The 21,116-nt window shown below is 44.9% G+C and overlaps 1 protein-coding gene across 7 annotated transcripts in view; it reads right to left on the bottom strand.

Moving 5' to 3' along the window:
• Positions 1–21,116, bottom strand: part of DMXL2 (Dmx like 2) — a 112,443-nt gene that overhangs the window by 56,417 nt on the left and 34,910 nt on the right. For all 7 annotated transcript variants that reach the window (XM_033168081.1, XM_033168079.1, XM_033168076.1 and 4 more), the window contains 11 exons: positions 20,728–20,906; positions 19,094–19,283; positions 16,555–16,729; positions 14,281–14,529; positions 12,221–12,498; positions 9,615–10,308; positions 7,127–7,248; positions 6,201–6,290; positions 3,468–3,585; positions 1,969–2,088; positions 26–253 (listed from right to left, as the gene is read on the bottom strand). In XM_033168081.1, coding sequence (XP_033023972.1) covers positions 26–253; positions 1,969–2,088; positions 3,468–3,585; positions 6,201–6,290; positions 7,127–7,248; positions 9,615–10,308; positions 12,221–12,498; positions 14,281–14,529; positions 16,555–16,729; positions 19,094–19,283; positions 20,728–20,906 — 2,443 coding nt within the window. The remainder of the gene's footprint in view (positions 1–25; positions 254–1,968; positions 2,089–3,467; positions 3,586–6,200; positions 6,291–7,126; positions 7,249–9,614; positions 10,309–12,220; positions 12,499–14,280; positions 14,530–16,554; positions 16,730–19,093; positions 19,284–20,727; positions 20,907–21,116) is intronic.

Below are 21,116 nucleotides of genomic sequence, written 5' to 3' on the forward strand. Positions count from 1 at the left end.
ACTAAGTATTGAATCATTGTTTTACCTGCAGAAGGAGTAGCTCGTACAACTTCTACACCAACTGGAATATCCAATGGGCAACTGTAGACCAGGCTAGAACTCAAAATAAGTTTACTAGCTGTCTGAAGATTAGCAACAGATGAAGAACGGGGCATTGGTGCTGCACCTGGTGAGGTATCTGGAGATGAGTCGACGGTCTGTTGCCCAGGTATGCCCAGCTGGTTTCCTGACGGTTGAACTTCAGCAGACTTTGCTTTAAAGATGCATTATTACAAAAAAAAAAGTTCAGTGTGTAACAAGGACATGCTTCCCATTTAAAACACAGGCAAAGATTTGTTTAGATATAGCATGCAGGGTGAAAATCTTTAAAAGAGGATTAGACAAATTAATGGAAGACAACAATGGCTACTAACCCTGATATATGTTTTTGTCTCCAATGTTGGAGGCATAGTATGTTTCTGAACAGAAGCTGCTATCAGTCTCAAGTGGACAGAATTTCCCTGCTAGGATCTCTTTGCACATGTCTATCAAGCAGGTCCACAAACAAGCACATAAACTGAAAGAAGGAGAGCCCTGCCGAGTCAGTCCAAAGACCCATCTAGTCTAGCATCCTGCTCAGATGGGAATGCAGGATCCGAGTGCATCAGTATTCCATTCATGTTTGCTCAGAAGTGAGTTGCAATCCCACTGTGCTCAATGGGGCTTACACCCAGGTAAATGTGCATGAGATGGCATCCTATAATCCTTAGCATGGTCATTACATCCCACTGAAGAGTTAGGAGCATGTAACTTAATTCAGCTGATCGGTTTTATGCAGCCTGACCACGCACAAGCTTAAGAAGAAGCATGAAATGGGTTTCCTGACACGTCACTATCATGATTAAATGCTCACACAAATGTTACACAGGTGAATAATTCTAACACACTGAAAACTATGCAGCAATTAAAAAAAAATCAGTGTGATACATCTGTTGCGCAAACAGAGACCCCTTGCCTACTAGGGCTTTCCAACATTGCAATGTATCACCAGCCAAACATTGCGGTGTAGTGAGACATTGCAATGTTGAAAAGGGGAGGAACGAGCAGCATCGGCCCCAGCCCTGCGAGGCACCAGGGTGAAACCGCTGCCACTCCCGCTGCTGCCCAGTGCAGGGAGGAAAGGAGGCAACAGAGAAGGAAGGTAAGGCGCAGGCAAGCCCCACCTGCGATGAAGGCGCCATCGCCCTCTCGCCCTCAAACCAGTCATGGATGACGTATCAATACATCGCCCCGCCCTTTTGCCTACAATGGTTGTGCCGCTGAAATGAGGGTGGGGGGGTCAGTCTGCACACAGAGCCATGGACTTGCATGCAAAACAACCCAAGGTGGAGGCACCGCCAGAACATATTTAAACTAAGGTTACCAGATGTCCCCATTTCCCGGGGACAGTCCCTGGATTTACAAATCAGTTCCTATACAAAATCCACTGAAGTTGAAAAGTGTCCCCGGATTCATTGAAAAAAATCTGGTAACCTTAATCTAAAGGGCCTTTACAGGAGGAGGAAAGGAAGGGAAAGTTCTGTTGCACAAGCAGAAATCCCTGCAATGATGGAACACTGTTCTTAGTGTGACACTGAATACAACCATTGGCCCAACGAGTTCATTATTATCTATGCTGAATTTCCAGGATGAGAGTGGCTCTCCGGGATTTCAGACATAGAATGTTCCTGGCTCCACCTGCAGACTGAACCTGGGACCTTTTGCATAAAAGGCAAATGCTCCACCACTGAGTTATTCTGTAGCTCTGCTTGTCTGGAGGCTTGGGTGGTATTCGCAAATTCTGCTATTGAATTGTCCTATTAGCTGTCTTAAGCACCCTTGTGTGCTTTCCCCTAGCTGCAAGGCAGGATTTTTTTTTTTAATGCCTTAAATCAACCAGCGCATGATTAGAGTAAAAATACATGTTCATCTGGAAATTTCTTCACTCACCTACACATGCTTGAACTGATTTAAGATGCAGATGCCACATATGAAGTATGGAACACCCATTTGTGTCTTTTTCAATTACAACTAGATAAAACTTTTCGGAGAAGGGTGGTGGCCGATAACCTGTTCAAAATCAAAACCAAATATTAATGTCAGGCTGGCATTTCAATGTAAGTGATATTTCTAAGCAAACAAACAAACCTGTAGCCCAGCCTTCTTCCCAAAGATGCCCAGGGTGGCAACAACATTTTATGAAAAATGGACCACGCTGTAAGGATCACATTAAAAAAAATAACACTTTCTGCTGCATTTAAAATACTGTAAATCACTAAGTAATATGTTCATAAACTTAAAAGTGTATGCAAGAGAGAAAAAGTTAAACCAATCTGATTTTTAAAAAAACCAAAAACACAAAACCTGCTAATAATAGGCTAATAATAATTAAGTCACAAAAACTCAGAAAACCTTCTGACTTCATTGTTCCAAATTTGAGGGCACACTGTCAAATTCCATTTTATATTTTGGAAGTGAAGTCTCATCTGAAAGTTGAGTGTTTTAGGCTTGTTAACAACTTGTGTATTATTTTAGCACATATCAGTACGAAATGTTGTAATGCGTGAATTGTCAGAAACCGCTCAACGTTAAATACTGTTACAAGTTTTCTACCAAAAGCTGCCACATACCAAATACTGCATTGCCAACTAGCAAAGGATGTCAAATAGGAAACATATTGGAAATATATGGAGAATGTCCTCTGAATAGCCCCAGCAGCTGCCAAGCCCTCACTGCAGATACCTTTAGGGGAATTTTGGCTCTACGTACTATTCATTCTTCAAACGGGCTACAATTCTCGGAGCAGTTTAACAGTCAATTCCTCTTCCCAGGGAACTCTGCAAATTGTAGCTCCATGATTTTTTTTGGGGGGGGGGGGTCTCCTAACAACTCTCAGCGCCATTAACAAACAATAGCTCACAGGATTCTCTGGGAGAAGCCATGGCTGTTTGAAGTGTTATGATAATGCTTAGGAAAAAAAGGCAAGTGGGAACATGATAAAAATGTATAAAATGATGCATAGGCTGGGGGTGGAGAAAGTCATTTATCTCCCCCCCCCATAATATTAGGATCCAGAACCACTCAATGAACAAGGCAAAGTAGACAGTACTTAGTTCAGCTATGGAATTTGCTACCACAATATGTAGTTTCATAACAGCCACCAACTTGGAGAGCTTTAAAAGAGGATTAGACAAATTCATGGAGGATAAGGCTACCCAAGACTACTATCCCCAATGGTTAGGTCCTGGCTGCTGGGGCGCATGAACAGAAGAGGGAGATGGCGGTCATGTTTGGCCTGGGGGGATCTGGTTGACCTCTGTGGGAAAAGGATGCTGGATTAGTCGATCCCACCCAGCAGGAGATCTTCCGCTGCCTCCCAAGTGCACCACAACATTCCCTAAAGATTCCTTGCTTATGGATAAGAGTAGAGTACAAGTGCTTCACTGTACCTTTGGATGGCTGGAAAAATATCTCGGTTTCTTTCAGCTCCGCATCCTCTTTATGCGGTTTGTATCCCAAAATGAAGTCCTCTTGAAAGACGTGAAGCAATTGCGTGTTTGACCCACACTAGAAACAGCGTTAGACAGAAATCAACAGCGTGCCCCCAAACAGTTATGCACAATAACGTTCAAGGTATCCAATCATATTCCATGCGCGTTGTATCATCAGCTATCTCAGGCGTGGGGCAGCTTTGGCCCGCCCGGTGCTTGCTGAATTACAGTTCCCATCAGCCCCAGCTTCATGGATGAAGGCCAGGAGTGATGGGAGTTGTAGCTCAGCAACATCTTGTGGACCAAAGGTTTCCCATCCCTTGGTCTGCATAGAAGGCAGCTCTGGCTTCCATCCAGAACAGCCGCCACATGGTGCTTGGTGCCTTCAGTGCTGTTCCAGCTCCTCATTCCTGGGATTTTCCCTTTGTTTTTCTAAATGCACAGCAGTATTTAAGCCAGTCTTCTTCAAGCAAGTGCCTCCCAGGTGCTGCTGCACTCTGACTCCTATCAGCCCCAGCCTGGTCCCTGGCAGGATGTCCCAGACTCCTTTTGATCTCCAAAGTGGAAAGGGCAGGATCATATCCTTTACCATTAGCAAAAGCTTTGGGAGTCATGCATTTCAGCCTGACATAGGGAATCTAAAATGCTGCCCAAAAATCTGCGGCAGGCTTGCTACAGAAGCAGAGTAAGCTCAAAGCTTTCTTTGATTAATTACGCAGGACGTGTTCCATTGATTAATTTAACACAGTAGGGAACAAAATTAATAGTAAATCCCATTGGAGCTAGACAAAAAAAAAAACCCTAATGCACCAAGGATTTCCTTTTGGAGGGTTTGGTTTGAGGATTAATAAAGGAGCACACGATTCTGCCAAGGCCTAAAATTTATAAGCTGGCTATAATAAAATCCTAGGGGAATCCCAAACCCTCTCCCTGAAAACTCATATGCGTATTTATTCTAAACATGCAGGTCCCAAACAAGGCACATAATAAAACAGTAATATTTTTTTCTGGAAAATGCAGGATAGCAATTATTTAAACGTTTGTAACAAAGAGATTCCCATGGCATTGCCATTTTGTAAACAGGCACAAAATACAGAGAGACCAACAGCTCATTCAAACTAAATAAATAAATATTCTGCTGGAAAACAGCAGAATAGAAAGTTGTCACGACTATGTGTGTAATCTGGGAGTAGGTCCCATTTAGTCCAATGGTGTTTATTTCAGAGTAGACGTGTGCAGGACTGCACTGCTATTGGACTTAATCATCTGTAGCAGCTAGCAGATAGTGGCCATCATCTTGTAATTTGAGTGTGGATGGAGGTGAATGTACGTGTGTGAGAGTAAGACCCCATACACACTATATATTTAAAGCAGATTCATACCGCTTCAAACAGCCATGGCTTCTCTCAAAGGATCCTGGGAGCTGTAGTCTGCTAAGGGTGCTGAAAAGTTTTCAGGCGACCTCTATTCCCCTCCCAGAGCTACAATTCTCAGAGTGGTTTAATAACCAATCTCTCTTCCCAGGGCACTATGGAAATTGTAGCTCTGGGAGGGGAATAGAAGCCTCCTAAAGGTAAAGGTAGGGGCGCAGGTGGTGCTGTGGGTTAAGCCACAGAGCCTAGGGCTTGACGATCAGAAGGTCGGTGGTTCAAATCCCTGCGACGGGGTGAGCTCCCATTGCTCGGTCCCTGCTCCTGCCAACTTAGCAGTTCGAAAGCATGTCAAAGTGAAAGTAGATAAATAGGTACCTCTCCAGAGGGAACGTCAACGGCATTTCTGTGTGCTGCTCTGGTTCTTAAACCACTTAGTCATGCTGGCCACATGACCCGGAAGCTGTACGCCAGCTCCCTCGGCCTGTAAAGGGAGATGAGCGATGAGCACTGCAACCCCAGAGTCATCCGTGACTGGACCTAATGGTCAGGGGTCCCTTTACCTTTACCTAAAGGTAAAGGATCCCTGGACGGTTAAGTTCAGTCAAAGGTGACTATGGGGTTGCGGAGCTCATCTCACTTTCAGGCCAAAGGAGCTGGTGTTTGTCCACAGACAGCTTTTCGGGTCATGTGGCCAGCATGACTAACCACTTCTGGCACAATGGAACATCGTGACGAAAACCAGAGTGCACAGAAACGCCGTTTACCTTCCCACCACAGTGGTACTTAATTTATCTACTTCCACTGGTGTGCTTTTGAGCTGCTTGGTTAGCAGAAGCTGGGACAGAGCAACGGAACTCACCCCGGCGCTGGGATTCGAACCGCCAACCTTCTGATAGGCAAGCTCAAGTGGCTCAGTGGTTTAGACCACAGCGCCACCAGCACCCTTAACAAACTACAGTTCTCAGGATTTTTTAATTTTGGCAGGGAGCCATGATTGTAACATGAATGTTGCTTTAGATGTAAGGTGTGGATGTGTCCTAAGTAAGGAAGCCTCTGAATTTTGTGTGGCTGGTATGTAGCATACTGCGCAAAAGTCTGTTACATCTATTTCTCTGGCCCATTTTCCCTCTGGCCCAGGCCACCACCAACACATGCCCCCACTCTCTACCCACACAAGCTGAGAAAGGTTGCCCATCCCTACTGTCAGCACAGATTTCTGGTTTTAATCACCGTCTCCCCACTACTGGTCTTTAATTAGCAAACAAACAAGCACCAGGCATGGTTAATTGACCCATTAGAGGGTTAACTAATTTTTTACCTGGTCGGTTATAGCATCTAGTTCAATAATGCATCCCGGCCGAGCTGTTGACTGCTGACTCACAATGTTAAAAACTTCACCGATGAGTTTCTGAAAGAGAGGGGAAGTTGGGACAGTATTTGTATTTCGAGGTAATAGCTGCAGCTGAAGTTCCGTTGGTACCAATAACATCTGGCTATTGGTAGCCACTTTGTGCTGTTGGACTCCAAGCCAGCATGCTGACCTTGTTCTAGATCATCATGGTTTTAGTTTGCGTGTGGTCTGATGTTTAGAAAACAATACAGCCCCTAGTATGAATTCTCACTCTCTTTGCAACCTGATCGTACAGATTGCGCTCCCCCTTTTAAGTTCTATCCTTAGCTTATGAATAGCTCCAGTTACAGGTAGGTAGCCGTGTTGGTCTGCCACAGTCAAAACAAAATAAAATAAAAAATTCCTTCCAGTAGCACCTTAGAGACCAACTAAGTTTGTTCTTGGTATGAGCTTTCGTGTGCATGCACACTTCTTCAGATTAGTTGGTCTCTAAGGTGCTACTGGAAAGAATTTTTTATTTTATTTTGTTTATGAATAGCTGTTGTCTATTCAGTACTTGTAATTTGACAGAAAAGTCACTGAGCAGGGACGGAGGTTACCAGCCAAAATAGTTGCCCAAAATGCCTATATATTCAAAAGTTACAATACAGTTACAATACAATACATTTTCAATCAATATATTCGCTCCACTGACACCTCTGTGATGATGGTGGCATTAAAAAATCCTGTACATATATTTACAGGATAAAGGGGGAGAGGTTTTAATTTTTTAGCTCATTATGTTACGTATTTTGTGTTTCTATACTGGAAACTGCCCTGTGATCTCAGAATGAAAGGCGGTATATAAATTTAATAAATGATAATAAAAATAAATAACAACAACAACTTCTTACAGAGGATCCTGGGTCACTCAGTTCATCCAAAAGTTTCCGTGCATCCACTACGGCTTGGTATAACCTCAGGTTTTTACCATCCGATGCCACAAAGCAAGCACTCGCAGAATTGCAGTAGGTACCTAATTTAAAGGCAAGTGTCAGGTTTTTTTACATTTAATGTAAGCTACATGTTTTAGCAGTTATGGTTGGAGAGGCATTAAGCAGTTTCATTATGTTCCACTAATGCGAAATGCGACAAATCAAAGAATGTTGCTACAGTCTCGCAAGTCCTGGCTGAGTTTGAAATAAGGTTGTTTTGCAGGAAGTGCTTGTCTACATTCTTCCAACATTTAACAGATGAAAATGGGGACACCGCTGTAAAACCTCAATCTCTTACCAAAAATTAGGGCGTGAAACATCCCTACCCTGAAACCCTGTTACGTACTGCAGCACCATGCCTGTTGCATGCTGCATTCATTTCTTCTGCAATAGTCTACTGTCTATCGGTTAGAAATCCAAGCTGGTGTTTGTTCTTTCAGTAATGGTCTAAAAATAGCCTGCCACAGTTCAAAATATACCTTGCCATTTGCAGTGTGTGAAATGGCAGGCTGAGTGCTTCTACAGCCTGTGCATGTCTGTTCATAAGTAAAATCCACTGGCTCTTTTCACATGACACACTAAACTATGGCTTAGTGAAACTATGGCTTGGTGAACCCGCATGAGTTCACATGTATCACCTTCACTCTCCTCTGACCTGCTGGCCATGAGAAGTTCAGGCGTTTCTGATTCACCATGGTTTGCTGTGTAACATAAACCCAGAAAACTGTGGTTAATCTTATTATGGTCAGTTTCAAACAAGGCAGCTTCAAATGGTGGTTCACAAAACTAACTTGATTGAACTAGCCATAGTCAATATTAACCACAGTTCTAGGTTCATATGGCACACTAAACTGTGGTTAATCAAACGCAAAAGCAAAAACTTTTGAACTCCCCCTACCAGCTTCATGTGAAAGCCAGGACTGACGCTAGGCTTGTTTACAGGGTTTGCTGATCAGAAGGTTGGCGGTTCGAATCCCCACGACAGGGTGAGATCCCGTTGCTCGGTCCCAGCTCCTGCCAACCTAGCAGTTTGAAAGCACGTCAAAGTGCAAGTAGATAAATAGGGACCGCTCTGGCGGGAAGGTAAACGGCGTTTCCGTGTGCTGCTCTGGTTCACCAGAAGCGGCTTAGTCATGCCGGTCACATGACCCAGAAGCTGTATGCCGGCTCCCTCAGCCAGTAACACGAGATGAGCGCCGCAACCCCAGAGTTGGACACGACTGGACCTAATGATCAGGGGTCCTTTACCTTTAAACCACGTCCAACTACACCTACTGAATCTGACAGGCCTTATTCCCCCATAAATGGACTTAGGGTTGCAGTCTTAGGGTTGGCGCAGATGCAACTGCTCAACCACATGAGAGATGAAACTTCTACGGGCCCCTGAAGAATTACACTACCAACAAGTCATTTTAGTATAGCATCCCCAAAAGGCAAAAACTGTGACAAAACAGTAACACTGATTCATAAGGGGCAGGAAACAAAAAATACACACGGTTCTTCATATCAGCAGTTAGACCAGTGTTTTTCAACCTTTTTTGGGCAAAGGCACACTTGTTTCATGAAAAAAATCACGAGGCACACCACCATTAGAAAATGTTAAAAAAATTAACTCTGTGCCTATATTGACTATATATAAAGTAATTTTTCAATTTTTCCCACGGCACACCAGGCAACATCTCGCGGCACACTAGTGTGCCGCGGAACAGTGGTTGAAAAACACTGAGTTAGACTATATGGGATTCTAAAGGATATAAACTGCATAGCACAACCTTGCAAATAAGTCCACAAAAGTTACTAGCCTGCTGGGAGGTGGCACAGAAGGGATGGAGAGCTCTGTCCGTCCTCCATTAGCCTGCTACGTTTCTATGCTGGGAGTAGAGAAAAGGGCCTTTCCACCTCTGGCAGGATTACTGTTTTGCCAATGAGTTTACAGAGCCAGTAACTACAGGATGGGCATGTCAATGCCAAAGGATTTTATCAAACCAAGTTTTACTCAGACCGTATCCGTTGCAATTAACACATCTAAGTTAGTCATGTCCATTGATTTCCATTGATCAACCTGTGTAAAACTTAGCTGGATACAACATGATGACTCAAAGCTTGCCTTGAAGGTGAGAGGCACAATCGCCACGCCACAGACCCATTTTCTGCACTAACTGCTTGCTATGCCGCTCAAACACCCAGGGAAATAAAACTTTCAACTAGAAGTGTTTACCTTTTCATATAACTTCCGAACTAAAATACAGAAGAGCATACCCCCAAGGGGGGACGACTAAAACAAGAAGAAATATTTCTGGAAGTGGGGCAAAGTCATGGCTCATAAAGGTTATCTTCTTCTTTTTTAAAAAAACAAAACAAAACCTGACTTCTGTCAAGTTTTATTATATACAACAACAGCACTCACCGAGACAATAGCTAGGAATAAGAGTTGGGAGCCAGGCCACATTGGAGAAGGCAGAGGTATGGAGAGAATTGATACGAGCCAATTCCGACACTCCACCCGTGTACGACAAAGGTCCAATGGGGTCCACACGCCACAGAATCAGCTCGCTGTAGATGGCGTTTGGGTCGTGGAATGTAAGCGTCGCTGCGTTCCTAAACTGCTGCCTGGAAGAACCTTTCAGGTGCTTGATGGGATCCATCATCTTGTTCAGGCCATCAGCGTCCCACGGCTGATCGGCCTCCGGGGTCCGCAGGGTGTTGTGATGGGAAGACGTCAACAGGAGCGGGAGCACCGAGTGGCAAGCGAGGTCGTTGAGATGAAACCGGTGCCCGCAGTACCTGAACTTGTGGGTGACTGTGTGCACCGTCGTGAAAGCAGACTTGTCTGCAAAAGAAACCGCCCACTGGTTGAGCGAGCCGTCTATGTGCTTAGAAACCATCATGACTGTGGGCACTGTGATGTTCGCGCTGAAGCTGTCCTGGGAGCATCCCGGCCTCCATCCAGACAGGCTGTCGGAAATGCTAGTTCTCTTCTGGAGCAGCGCCTCGCCGATTTCTTTCGCAGACGTAGTGCAGGCATACATCATGATGTTTTTGCTAAGGGAGCTGGCGTCGCCCGACGGAAACGCGACAGGGATCTGAGAAGAAAATGAAACCTAGAGGAAAGGGAAGGAAATAAGGCGAATGTGTTAAGGCAAATAGTAATATCTTTACAGAAAAAGTCCCAATTTCCCCCTGCCCCCAAGTATACATAAATACAGTGGTACCTCGGTTGTCGAATGTAATCCATTCCGGAAGACCATTCGATTTCCAAAACGTTCGACAACCGAGGCACAAAAGGCCAACTGCAGTTTCCATTGAGAAAACTGGGGAAACACGCCACAGAAGCCTTCCGAGGCACGTTCAAAAACGGAAGCAATTACTTCCAGATTTCAGAGTTTGAAAACCGAAACGTTCGGCTTCCGAGATGCTCGAAAACCGAGCTAACACTGTATTTGCATATTTTTTCAAAAACGCCTGTGGATTAGGAAGTATTATCTGCAAACAAGACATGATGATAAAAGTGTATTTTGGGCATGTGGGGCGTTCCCCCCCCTTCCCCTAATGCAAATTGCATCCACAGGGGAGGGAAGCCAATCACTATTGGGATGGCAATAGCTGGGGAGGATAAACTTATGCTTTTTCTCCCCTGCTGCAGTCCTGAAAAAAAGCCCTTCTCGGAAGCTGGCATCGCATTGCAAGGCAGTGCCGTGTTGGTTGCAACTATAATAATAATAATAATAATAATAATAATAATAATAATAATAATAATAAATTTTTATTTCTACCCCGCCCTTCCCAGCCAAAAACCGGGCTCAGGGCGGCTAAAACTAATTAAAATCACAGCAAAAACATAAACACAATCAATTTAAAATAACAGATTACAATACAAATTTAAAAATTCAATATTAACTTTGGAGGAGGGGCTTTCTTCAGGATCTTAAGCTTGACCCTTTGCTGTTAACCAAGCAATCCTAAAGGGATAGTAAGGAAGACAGAGACTTTACTGCAACTCTCCATGGTTGACGTAGCTTTGGACCTGTTTGGGGGGCACGCCAGGGAATGAGGTGACTTAGGATCCTATAGGCCAGGCATAGGCAAACTCAACCCTCCAGATGTTTTGGGACTACAATTCCCATCATCCCTGACCACTGGTCCTCTTAGCTAGGGATCATGGGAGTTGTAGTCCCAAAACATCTGGAGGGCTGAGTTTGCCTATGCCTGCTATAGGCTTACTGCTTTCCCCAACATGCCCCCCCCCAAAAAAAAACAAACCACTTTATTTTTGCAGCATACGAGCCACGATGGCTATGTATCCTTTTTAATTCTCTTATTTTTGTTATTTTTAAAGTTTATATTCCTCCTTTCCTCTGAGTAGCTCAAGGCGGTGTACACAGTCCTCTCTCTCCTCAGTTAAACCCCTCAAAAGGCATGTGAGGCAGGTTAGGCTGAAGGGCACTGACTGGCCCTAGGCCACAGACTGAGCTTCATGGCTAAGTAGGGATTTGAACTCTGGTCTCCCAGATCCTAGTCCAACACTCTGACCGCTACACCACACTGTCTCCCCTGCCTGATCTCCAGTTGCTGGGAATCACATGTGGGGAGAGTGATCCTGTGCTCAGGGCCACCCTGCAGCCTGCCCACAGGAATCTAGTTAGCCACGGTGAGAATAAAAGGCTGGGATATTTGGATATTTGGTGCAATGCAGCGGGGCACTTCTTATGTTCTCCACGACCCCACTTTCTGCCCCACCACCGACAGCAAAGCAACAGTCTTGGCACACAGCAAAGGGTCTCTGGACCTCCTTCCCTGAAAGCAGAAAGGGAGCTCTGCAGCGACATATGAGACCTTAAGTCACCCTTTCCAGCGAGCACAGGAACACTCCCTGCACTTAACGTTCAGTTGGACTACAAACACTTTATTTGGTCTACATACAAAAATATATATACTGAGCTCTCAAAGGGACAGAATACACATTGAAATAAAACAACAGGACGCTTCTTTTCTGTTTCTTCAGACGCACTATACCTGAACTTGCCGAAAGATCCCTGGATTATACTCATCCAAATATTTCACGTGCCACACTAGAAAGGTGCCGTCTACGGGGTGGATGGTAAAGAGCATGTCTGGGTTCTTGTTCCATTCCTTAAGGAGCAATTCGATTTTCCTATCTAACAAGACAGTGGGAAGCGGCATGGGCGAGGCAGCTGGTGAAAGGATTTTGGGGCTCCCTTCTCTTTCCCCATCTTCATGTTCTGAGGATCCTGTGCCAGTCCCCGTCTCAGACTCTCTATCTAGAGACAATTCTGGAATCAAAGGTAAAATACATGAAACAGATGCATTGGAACAGTCTGCACATCAACGTATTTTCTTACCCTCCAAGGTAAATAAAACTTGTGTTTTATTTATATGTTAAGACTGTCTACTGTGTATTTTAGACCAGGGTTCCCCAAACTTGTGTCTTCAGCTGTTGTTGGACTACAACTCCCATCATCCCTAGCTAGCAGGACCAGTGGTCAGAGATGGTGGGAATTGTAGTCCCAAAAATTAGCTGGAGGCCCAAGTTTGGGAAATCCTGTTTTAGTCTGCCTACTGTAAACCACTTAAATGTGGTTGTTGTTGTTGTTGTTGTTGTTGTTGTAATAAGCAGTATACAAATAAAACAACTGTATACAAACAAATAAAACAGGGGTAGGGAACCTGTGGCCCTCCAGATGCTGCTAGACTCCATATGTCTTCTATGCCACTTGAAGACCTCTAGGTCACGATCAACTAGCAGGTCTAATAGAAAGCAGCAACTGCAGTCAGCCCGGCCAACAGACAGGGATGATGAAAGCTGTTGTTCAACAGCAACCAGAGAGCCATAGGTTTCATAGAATCATAGAGTTGGAAGAGACCACAAGGGCCATCCAGTCCAACCCCCCTGCCAAGCAGGAAACACCATCAAAGCATTCCTGACAGATGGCTGTCAAGCCTCTGCTTAAGGACCTCCAAAGAAGGTGACTCCACCACACTCCTTGGTAGCAAATTCCACTGCCGAACAGCTCTCACTGTCAGGAAGTTCTTCCTAATGTTTCTCATCCCTGGTTTAAAAACAAACCATGTTTTAGTGTGAAGAAGTAGCGGGCTTGTGCTCACTGCTCAGAAGTTCTCACAGCACTCCAAACCTGCTGCTGCCACAGGCAAAACAAGCCAGAGCCTGGCTTGTTGTGTCATTTGAACCTGGGTTGATGGTTTGTTTCACCCAAACCATGAGTGGTAAGCCAAACCCTAGAGAGTCACTGCTAGTCGATGATACTGAGATAGATGGGTCAATGGCCTGGCTCTGTATAGTACAGCTTCTGGTGCTCCTTGGCAACATTTTGTGGTTCCCTAGTTCCTTCCCTTACCAACTACGAGCTGGGGATAGTTAACAGTTGCAGAACTACCTGGTCTAGCTGCTCATGTGCTGCTACCCACAAATTAGGAAGTATTTCTCTTTTGGAGGAAAATATTCTGTGTAGCGGCACCCGAATGCCGAAAACCCAGAAGTTTAAGTGTTCTGGTTTGCGAACGTTTTTCAGAAGCCGAACGTCCGATGGGCTGTCAGTTATTGTTTCCGGGGCGCCTGCACCAATCGGAAGCCGCGGCTTGGTTTTCAAACGTTTCTGAAGTCGAACGGACTTCCGGAACGGATTAAGTTCGAGAACCAAGGAAGAAGAGAGTCTTCGTTACATCTCTCAAGTCATTTACAGGAATTGCTATAGGATGCTAATAGAAACATCCCACAAGTTGTGGCGATGACTACCAGTTTGGACAGTTTTAAAAGAGGATTGGACAAATTTGTAGAGGATTATGCTATCCCTGGCTACTAGCCACAAAGGCTATTTTCCAACGCCATTGTTGGAGGTCATACATCTCTGAATCACGTGGGCAGAGTGATGTTGCACTGAGGTCCAGCTTGGGGGTTTACAATAGGCATCTGTCTGGCCACTGTGAGACTTGGTATATAGATTTTAAAAAAAACAACCAGCTCCAATTTTCACCCACCCCCATTCTAAATACTCATCAAGTGCAGACACCAGGGAAAAGGAGGCCATGCTACTAACCATGATCAAGTTTCATCAGCAAACCTCTCTCCCTCTCTCTCTCCCTCTCCTTCTCTTCCTCTCTTTCCTCCTCGTCAGCATCTTCTTCTGCTTGTTTCATCTGTTGATCTGTAAGCTCTCGTAGGTGTTGCATAAAAATTTCAGTCGAGGACGTAAAATGGAATTCCTTGTTATTTAGCCAATGAACCACAAAGCCTTCGTTTCCTTCATCCAAGTGAAAAGCCGTCTTGAGCAAAGCTGGCGGAATGTCTGGGGAAACAAAACCATTTTCCCCCCAGAGGAAAGAAGTCTAAGATATTTAAGAGAAAGCGGTCTTGCATAAAAGACTGTAAAATTGAGGAATAGAAGATGTGTGCTATATAAGATGGAACTAAACCCACAGGAACTGTGGGCATGGCCATTCTCTCTCGACTTCATTTTCAGTTTGCAATGTAATAGGCAAATATAGCTAATAATTGGTAAATAAATAATTGTGTTATTTGCATCTGCTCTCTAAACCAGAATCTGGAAATCCTCTTCAAATGTATTAATTCCTATTCTGGTCTGGAAGGCAAATACAAGCCAGTTTCCCGGCAAACTATGTGATGGGGAGCCGAGGAAGCATGCAAGCCTCCATCTGGAAGAATCAACCGAAGAGCCCAATATTCCAGGACCCCTCCTATTCCTGTATTGTCATTTGTTTCAGCTGTTTTTAATTCTGAATTTTAAATTGTTGCAACCCACCCCAGAACCAGCTGGCAAAGGAATGGTAATAATGTTTCAATAATAATAATAATAATAATAATAATAATAATAATAATAATAATAATAATAATAATAATTAATAAATAAATAAATAAATAATAATGTTAACACAGAAATAACTGCACAAATGTAAACTGCACAAAGGGTCCCTAAAAAAGCCATGTTTCTAATGTGCACTACAGAAAGGAAATCCAAATATACATATGACAAAACATTTAGAGCAGGCCAAGATAACACTTGCTAATGTGGTTGGAAAGTGCTTTCCGAGAAGTACAATTAACAATGTCACCATAAACACTGTTTTCTTTAAACATGCACAAGCTTCAGGCAAGGAGCCCAAAGCAAGGAAAACACATATCATCTTTCTTGGCATTTTCACACAGGACAATAGGGATGAAATAATTACTCTAATTCTGTCTAAGCCCACTTTGCTCCATTTCCACACTTAATTTATATAACTTATTTTTAGCTCTCCTCAGCCAACCCTCAAACTTACAATCTAGCAGACACAACACATAAAGAAAATGAATATTGGGGGGGGGGGGTGAGCTTGTTAATTGAAGCTGAGAGCCACACCTCAACTTTCAGGTAAGTGTGCTAAATGAAGGACAGCCTTCTCCAACCTGGTGAGCATCTCCAAGGCCACAGGTTCCTGGATTCCATCCCTACACCACTCAGCATGTCATGCTGCCTGGCGCTGAGGGGAGTTGAGAGTCCAACATGAGTAGGCAAACTAAGGCCCGGGGGCCGGATCTGGCCCAATCACCTTCTAAATCCTACTGCGGACGGTCCAGGAATCAAATGAGTAGAATGTGTGCTTTTATTTAAAATACATCTCTGGGTCATTTGTGGGGCTTAGGAATCCGTTCATTCCCCTCCCCCCCAAAAAAAATATAGTTCAGCCCCCCACAAGGTCTGAGGGACAGTGGACCAGCCCCCTGCTGAAAAAGTTTGCTGACCCCTGGTCTAATAGGTAAAAGGTAAAGGGCCCCTGGAGGGTTAAGTCCAGTCAATGGTGACTATGGGGTTGCAGTGCTCATCTTGCTTTCAGGCTGTGGTATCTGGCGTTTGTTCACAGGCAGCTTTCTGGGTCATGTGGCCAGCATGACTAAACCGCTTCTGGCGCAACAGAACACCATGACAGAAACCAGAGTGCATGGAAACGCCATTTACCTTCCCACTGCAGCGGTGCCTATTTATTTACTTGCACTGGCATGCTTTCGAACTGCTAGGTTGGCAGGAGCTGGGACAGAGCAACGGGAGCTCGCTCCGTCGTGGGGATTCGAACCGCCAACCTTCTGATCGGCAAGCCCAAGAGGCTCAGTGGTTTAGACCACAGCGCCACCTGTGTCCAGAGAGAGACCAATAACCTCTGGGTAGCTCCATATTGGTGACGCCTAGTGAGGCCTGGCCTAGGAAGTGCAGATCAGGTGAGTTTGCATTAGAATTTGGAAAGATTCCATTCCTCAAGCTCTCCCTAGGACAACCTGTGGACCAAATCCCCAGGGAATGAATTGCTTCTCTTCTTACCTGTGTTCGGGTTGATGCTTGCAGTTATGTGGAAATGGCAGAGCGCGTTAGCGTGGTGGGAAATGTGCCGCTGAACCTCGTGTGTTCCCAGCTGATCAGGTAGATCTTCGGTGTGAGTGATCAGTACAGAGGACCTTCGCTGACCCTTTCGCATGTTTTTCAAGTGATGAATTGTCTGAAGCAGGAGAGAGAAGGCAGGGGAGAGGGAGAAAATGAGAAAGAGAGAGAGCACACACATAAGGCTCGCCTATTATGAGGGGAACTCAACCATGCAAAACACAAATAGTTTCTATTTCTAAAATTGGGCAGAACTAACAATTAATCCCTCATACTTCATTTCCTCTTCTAGTAGAAGAAACCTTTAAAAGCTTGGAACATGACTCATTTTTATTTAATTTTAAATAAATATATATATTAAAATCTGTCTCTTTCATGAGATCTGTTTCATATAGTATTGAAATTAGGCCTTTAGTTTGCTGGCACCTACTTTGGAACTACTTGCAGATACCTAATGTCTTTAGAGTGTGATTTCATTGTAATATTAGCTATAAATGACCTACAATGAGGTCAAAAGGCAGCATATTTATTTATTTATTTGTTTTGGTAAGTAAACAAACTTAAACCTATGCTAAAAATAGAATGCGGTCATTCCCCTTTAAGGTCTTGTCTGCACTGTGCACTTAAAGCAGTACCATACCCCTCAGGGTATCCCCCAAAGAATTCTGGGAAGTATAGTTTGCTAAGGGTGCTGCGAGTGGCTAGGACTTCCCCATTCCCCTCACAGAGCTACAATTCGCCAAGTGGTTTACCATCCAATCCCTCTTCCCAGGGAATTCTGGGTATCATAGTTCTATGAGGAGAACAGGGGTTTCCTAACAACTCTCAGCACCCTTAGCAAACTACACTTCTCGGGATTCTTTGGGGGAAGCTATCACTGTTTAAAGTGGCTTGATAGTGCTTTAAATGTATAGTGCAAATGGGGCCTAAGATTCACATCCAGTTGTGTACTGATTTCTACTTTACAGGCAACAAGAGCAGGCAGGAGTAGCTTTGTTATTCTTTGGAGAGTGGGATGCAGGTATACAGAAACACAGCCACATATTTGTTGACTTTAACAGACCTAGCTCTCCAATGCTCTTACGGGAGGAGTGGGGAAACTTTCTCAGCCCTAGGGATCATACTTCGTCATAGGCAACCTTCCAGGTGCCACATTACACTGGGGGCGGGGCCAGGGCCAAAGTGGGCGGAGCAACAGATGTGGCCTTTGCACAGTAGGCTACATTCCAAGCATCCAGGCAAGCAGCAGATACCATCACAGTTCAATGACATAATCCCAGGCAAGCAAAAGCACTTGAGGAGGGAACAGAGCACAGATGGGGAGGGGGCTTGGCCTGAGAGCCAGTGAGCCCTGCAGTGCCTGCATTTTGTGGGGAAGGGATGCTCCAGTCAAAGTATAAAATTCCACGCTTGCTAGGTGAGCAAAGGGTTAAGGCACATGGAGTTCCCTGTAAATTCCTAGAAGGCACTCTTGTGAGGTCATAGCCTCTGCTTACCCTGGTGGAAAGGGTAACAATAGGAAGATAATCGTTATCACTTCCTCCCACCTGGTTCTCATCATGCAGCTATAGGAACTGAATGCAGGGTCTGTGTGTTCCTGAGCGCAGGCACCATCTTTGATCTAAACCAGGGACGTCCAACTCCAAAGAAACTGAGATCTACTCCCGGGATGGCGGGGGGACTGGCAGTGATCTACCCATTGGGGGGGGGGGGGAGGTCAGAGTTGCTGAGTTTTTAGTGGGGCAGGTCAAAGTTGTTGATAAGGATCCCGCGATCATCTGGGGATCGACCTGTCGATCGCAGTCGACCGGTTGGACACCCCTGATCTAAACCATGTACTTTGTAATTTAGATGTATATTTTGCCTGATGTATTTCATTTATTTTTTTAAAAAAAAGTTTATTTGCTTTTCTGTTTTATCGTATCATCCATGTATACCAGGGGTCCCCAAACTTACCTGGCCTCGGGCCGGTTCCTCCGGTGCCAATTGCGTGGCGGGCCAGAGGGCGGGGGAGCGTGCGCCCATACGCACACGCACTCGCTTTTTCCAGCGTGGCGCGGCACCGGAAATACCTTGTGCGTGTGCGCACGGGCCTCTGCAGACCCGGAAGTGCGCTGAAAATGATGCTTTGCGCATGCTCAAAAGCTATTTCCGGCACTGCGATGCACCAGGAGTGTGCTGGAAATGACGCTTGCGCATGCGCACAAGCTACTTCCGGTGCCGCTCCGACCCAGAGATGGGCAGCCACGCTGCTCTGCACCAGTAAGAGCGGGCGGCGGGGGTCATCAGGGGCCAGATAATCGGCCCGCTGGCATTAGTTTGGGGAAGCCTGATATATACCGTGTTACAGTCAAACACATGGTAATAGGAAATAAAAGAAGAAAAGAAAAAGTTAGCATAAATATAAAATATACGTATGTGAATTCTAAAGCTCAAGACATAAAAACGAGACTTGGGAAACGGGCTGCTTAGCTCACCATACCTCTAAAGCATGCTGGATGTTGTCCTTGTGCCTTCCGGAACGGGAGAAGCTGCTGCTATTGCTAATGCTGGAAGTGCTGGTCTCGCAAATCTGCTCCCCCAGAAGGCTGTCTTCGGGTAACAAGGTCTCTGCCCACAGCCGGCAAATACCATCAAGGCAGGAAGTAAGCAGCACGTTGCAAACAGACCCCCTAAAGGCAATGCAAAAAGGGATATTGGCACTTGTAGCTTAAAGGTTCATAGAACTGGGGGAAATGCTGAGTTTAAGACGGCTGTTTGAAACAAGACATGGGGCCTGCAGCAAAAGGTTGCAGCGTAGCCCTCCCCTTCTAAAAGCTTCTCTCCTCACCCATACTGTTAAATCTACATTCCTTGGCTACTGAGCATGCGCAATCCTTATTGGACATGGGGCTGGTTTCTAGGTTCCCCTGAGCGTGCTATCACCTTTCTTACTCCTTAGAGCAGGCATGTCCAAAGTCCGTTTGGGGGGCTTAATCTGGCCCGCAGGTCAGTTTAATCCAGGCCCTATGGCAGTTTATTTCCTGGGGTAAAATCCCAAAAAAATCTCAACAACTTCAACCCTAAAAAAAGTCAACAACTTTGATTGGCCCTTTGGTTGGCCCTCACGGCCCTTCACTTTATCAAATCTGGCCCTCTTTGAAAAAAGTTTGGACACCACTGCCTTAGAGGCTCCAATCCTGTCAGCATTCATCAGCTGTGTTTGCTATTAGGAGTGATGCTTCATAATAGCTTCCCAGTGTCTCAGTCGTGCTTAGATCTAACCACCAATAAATTATGGCAAATATGCAAAGAACAGTGGCGCTCATGTCACTCCTTTCTTCTCCCTTCCAGTCCAAACTACCACTCTCTACCTGCCCCCCCACCACCAAAAACAAAACCCAAGAACAGCAGCCAACTCAGGGAAAGCTACTTTTGAAACTGAAGGAAGTTTTCAAAAGCAGTCTCTGGTGCTACATGAGGACCAGCCGTCAACAAATATACACAGCTTCAGTCACTCTTACTTGTGAAGCCATTTATAAATTTACATATTAAAAAGTAAAACTGCTTTTAAAAAATGCAACTGGGCTTCCACAAGTCCCTTGCATGTGGCTAAGGATACAATCCTTGCACTCTTTCTCATGAGTAAACCTCACTGAGCCAAGTGAGGCTTATTTCTGAGTAAACATGAATAGGATCTGCAAGGAAGCTCATTGGGCCTTGGTCTGGGGCTCTCTGCATTACCTGCCTAACATTTGCAAGATATAGTGGAACCTCGGTTTTTGAACGTAATCCGTTCTGGAAGACAGTTCGACTTCAGAAATGTTCAAAAACCAAGGATCAATGGGCTGGCTGCAAGGTCAAAGGGGGAAAAAGGATAAACTCACCTCGGAAGCCGTTCGACTTCTGAGATGCGTTTGAAAACGGAAGCAATTACTTCCGGGTTTTTGGCATTCGGGTTCCGAATTGTTCGGCTTCCGAGACGCTCGAAAACCAAGGTTCCACTGTAATTCCCTTGCATGGACTCCCTAATTTATAGCATGCAAACTGTAAAATTAATGTGTGACGGGTGCCTATGTTTTTGCACTCAGGTTTGAACCTTCTTTTAGAAGCAGGGAAGGAGGAGCGATTTCAAACCTGGGCATAAACTTGCTTGTGTTTCTCCACGAAAATCCCGTCACCGATCGAGGATGTGCCAGATACACAAAGGCAAAATGAACAGGCGTGGAGGTCCTTCTTGGTTCCTCACTCTCTTGGGGGAGAAGAGAGGATTTCCAACCAGTCATCGGATACCAGACTTTTAAGAGACAATCATCCTAGACAAACCAACACATATCAAATTGACAGGGTACGTGCATAATTACAGTTGTGGTTTTTTTTTTTAAAAAAACAAACAAACAGCTGCAGGAAAACAGAAATTAGATTAGGGCTATAGTGATGTGGGAGGAAGGAAGGGTCCTAGCTCAGCTGATGTTCTTGCATGTAGAATCCCAGGTTCAATTGCTAGGATCTGCATACAGGACTAG

This window comes from Lacerta agilis, chromosome 13, assembly GCF_009819535.1.
Source record: "Lacerta agilis isolate rLacAgi1 chromosome 13, rLacAgi1.pri, whole genome shotgun sequence".
Taxonomy (NCBI): Eukaryota; Metazoa; Chordata; class Lepidosauria; order Squamata; family Lacertidae; genus Lacerta; species Lacerta agilis.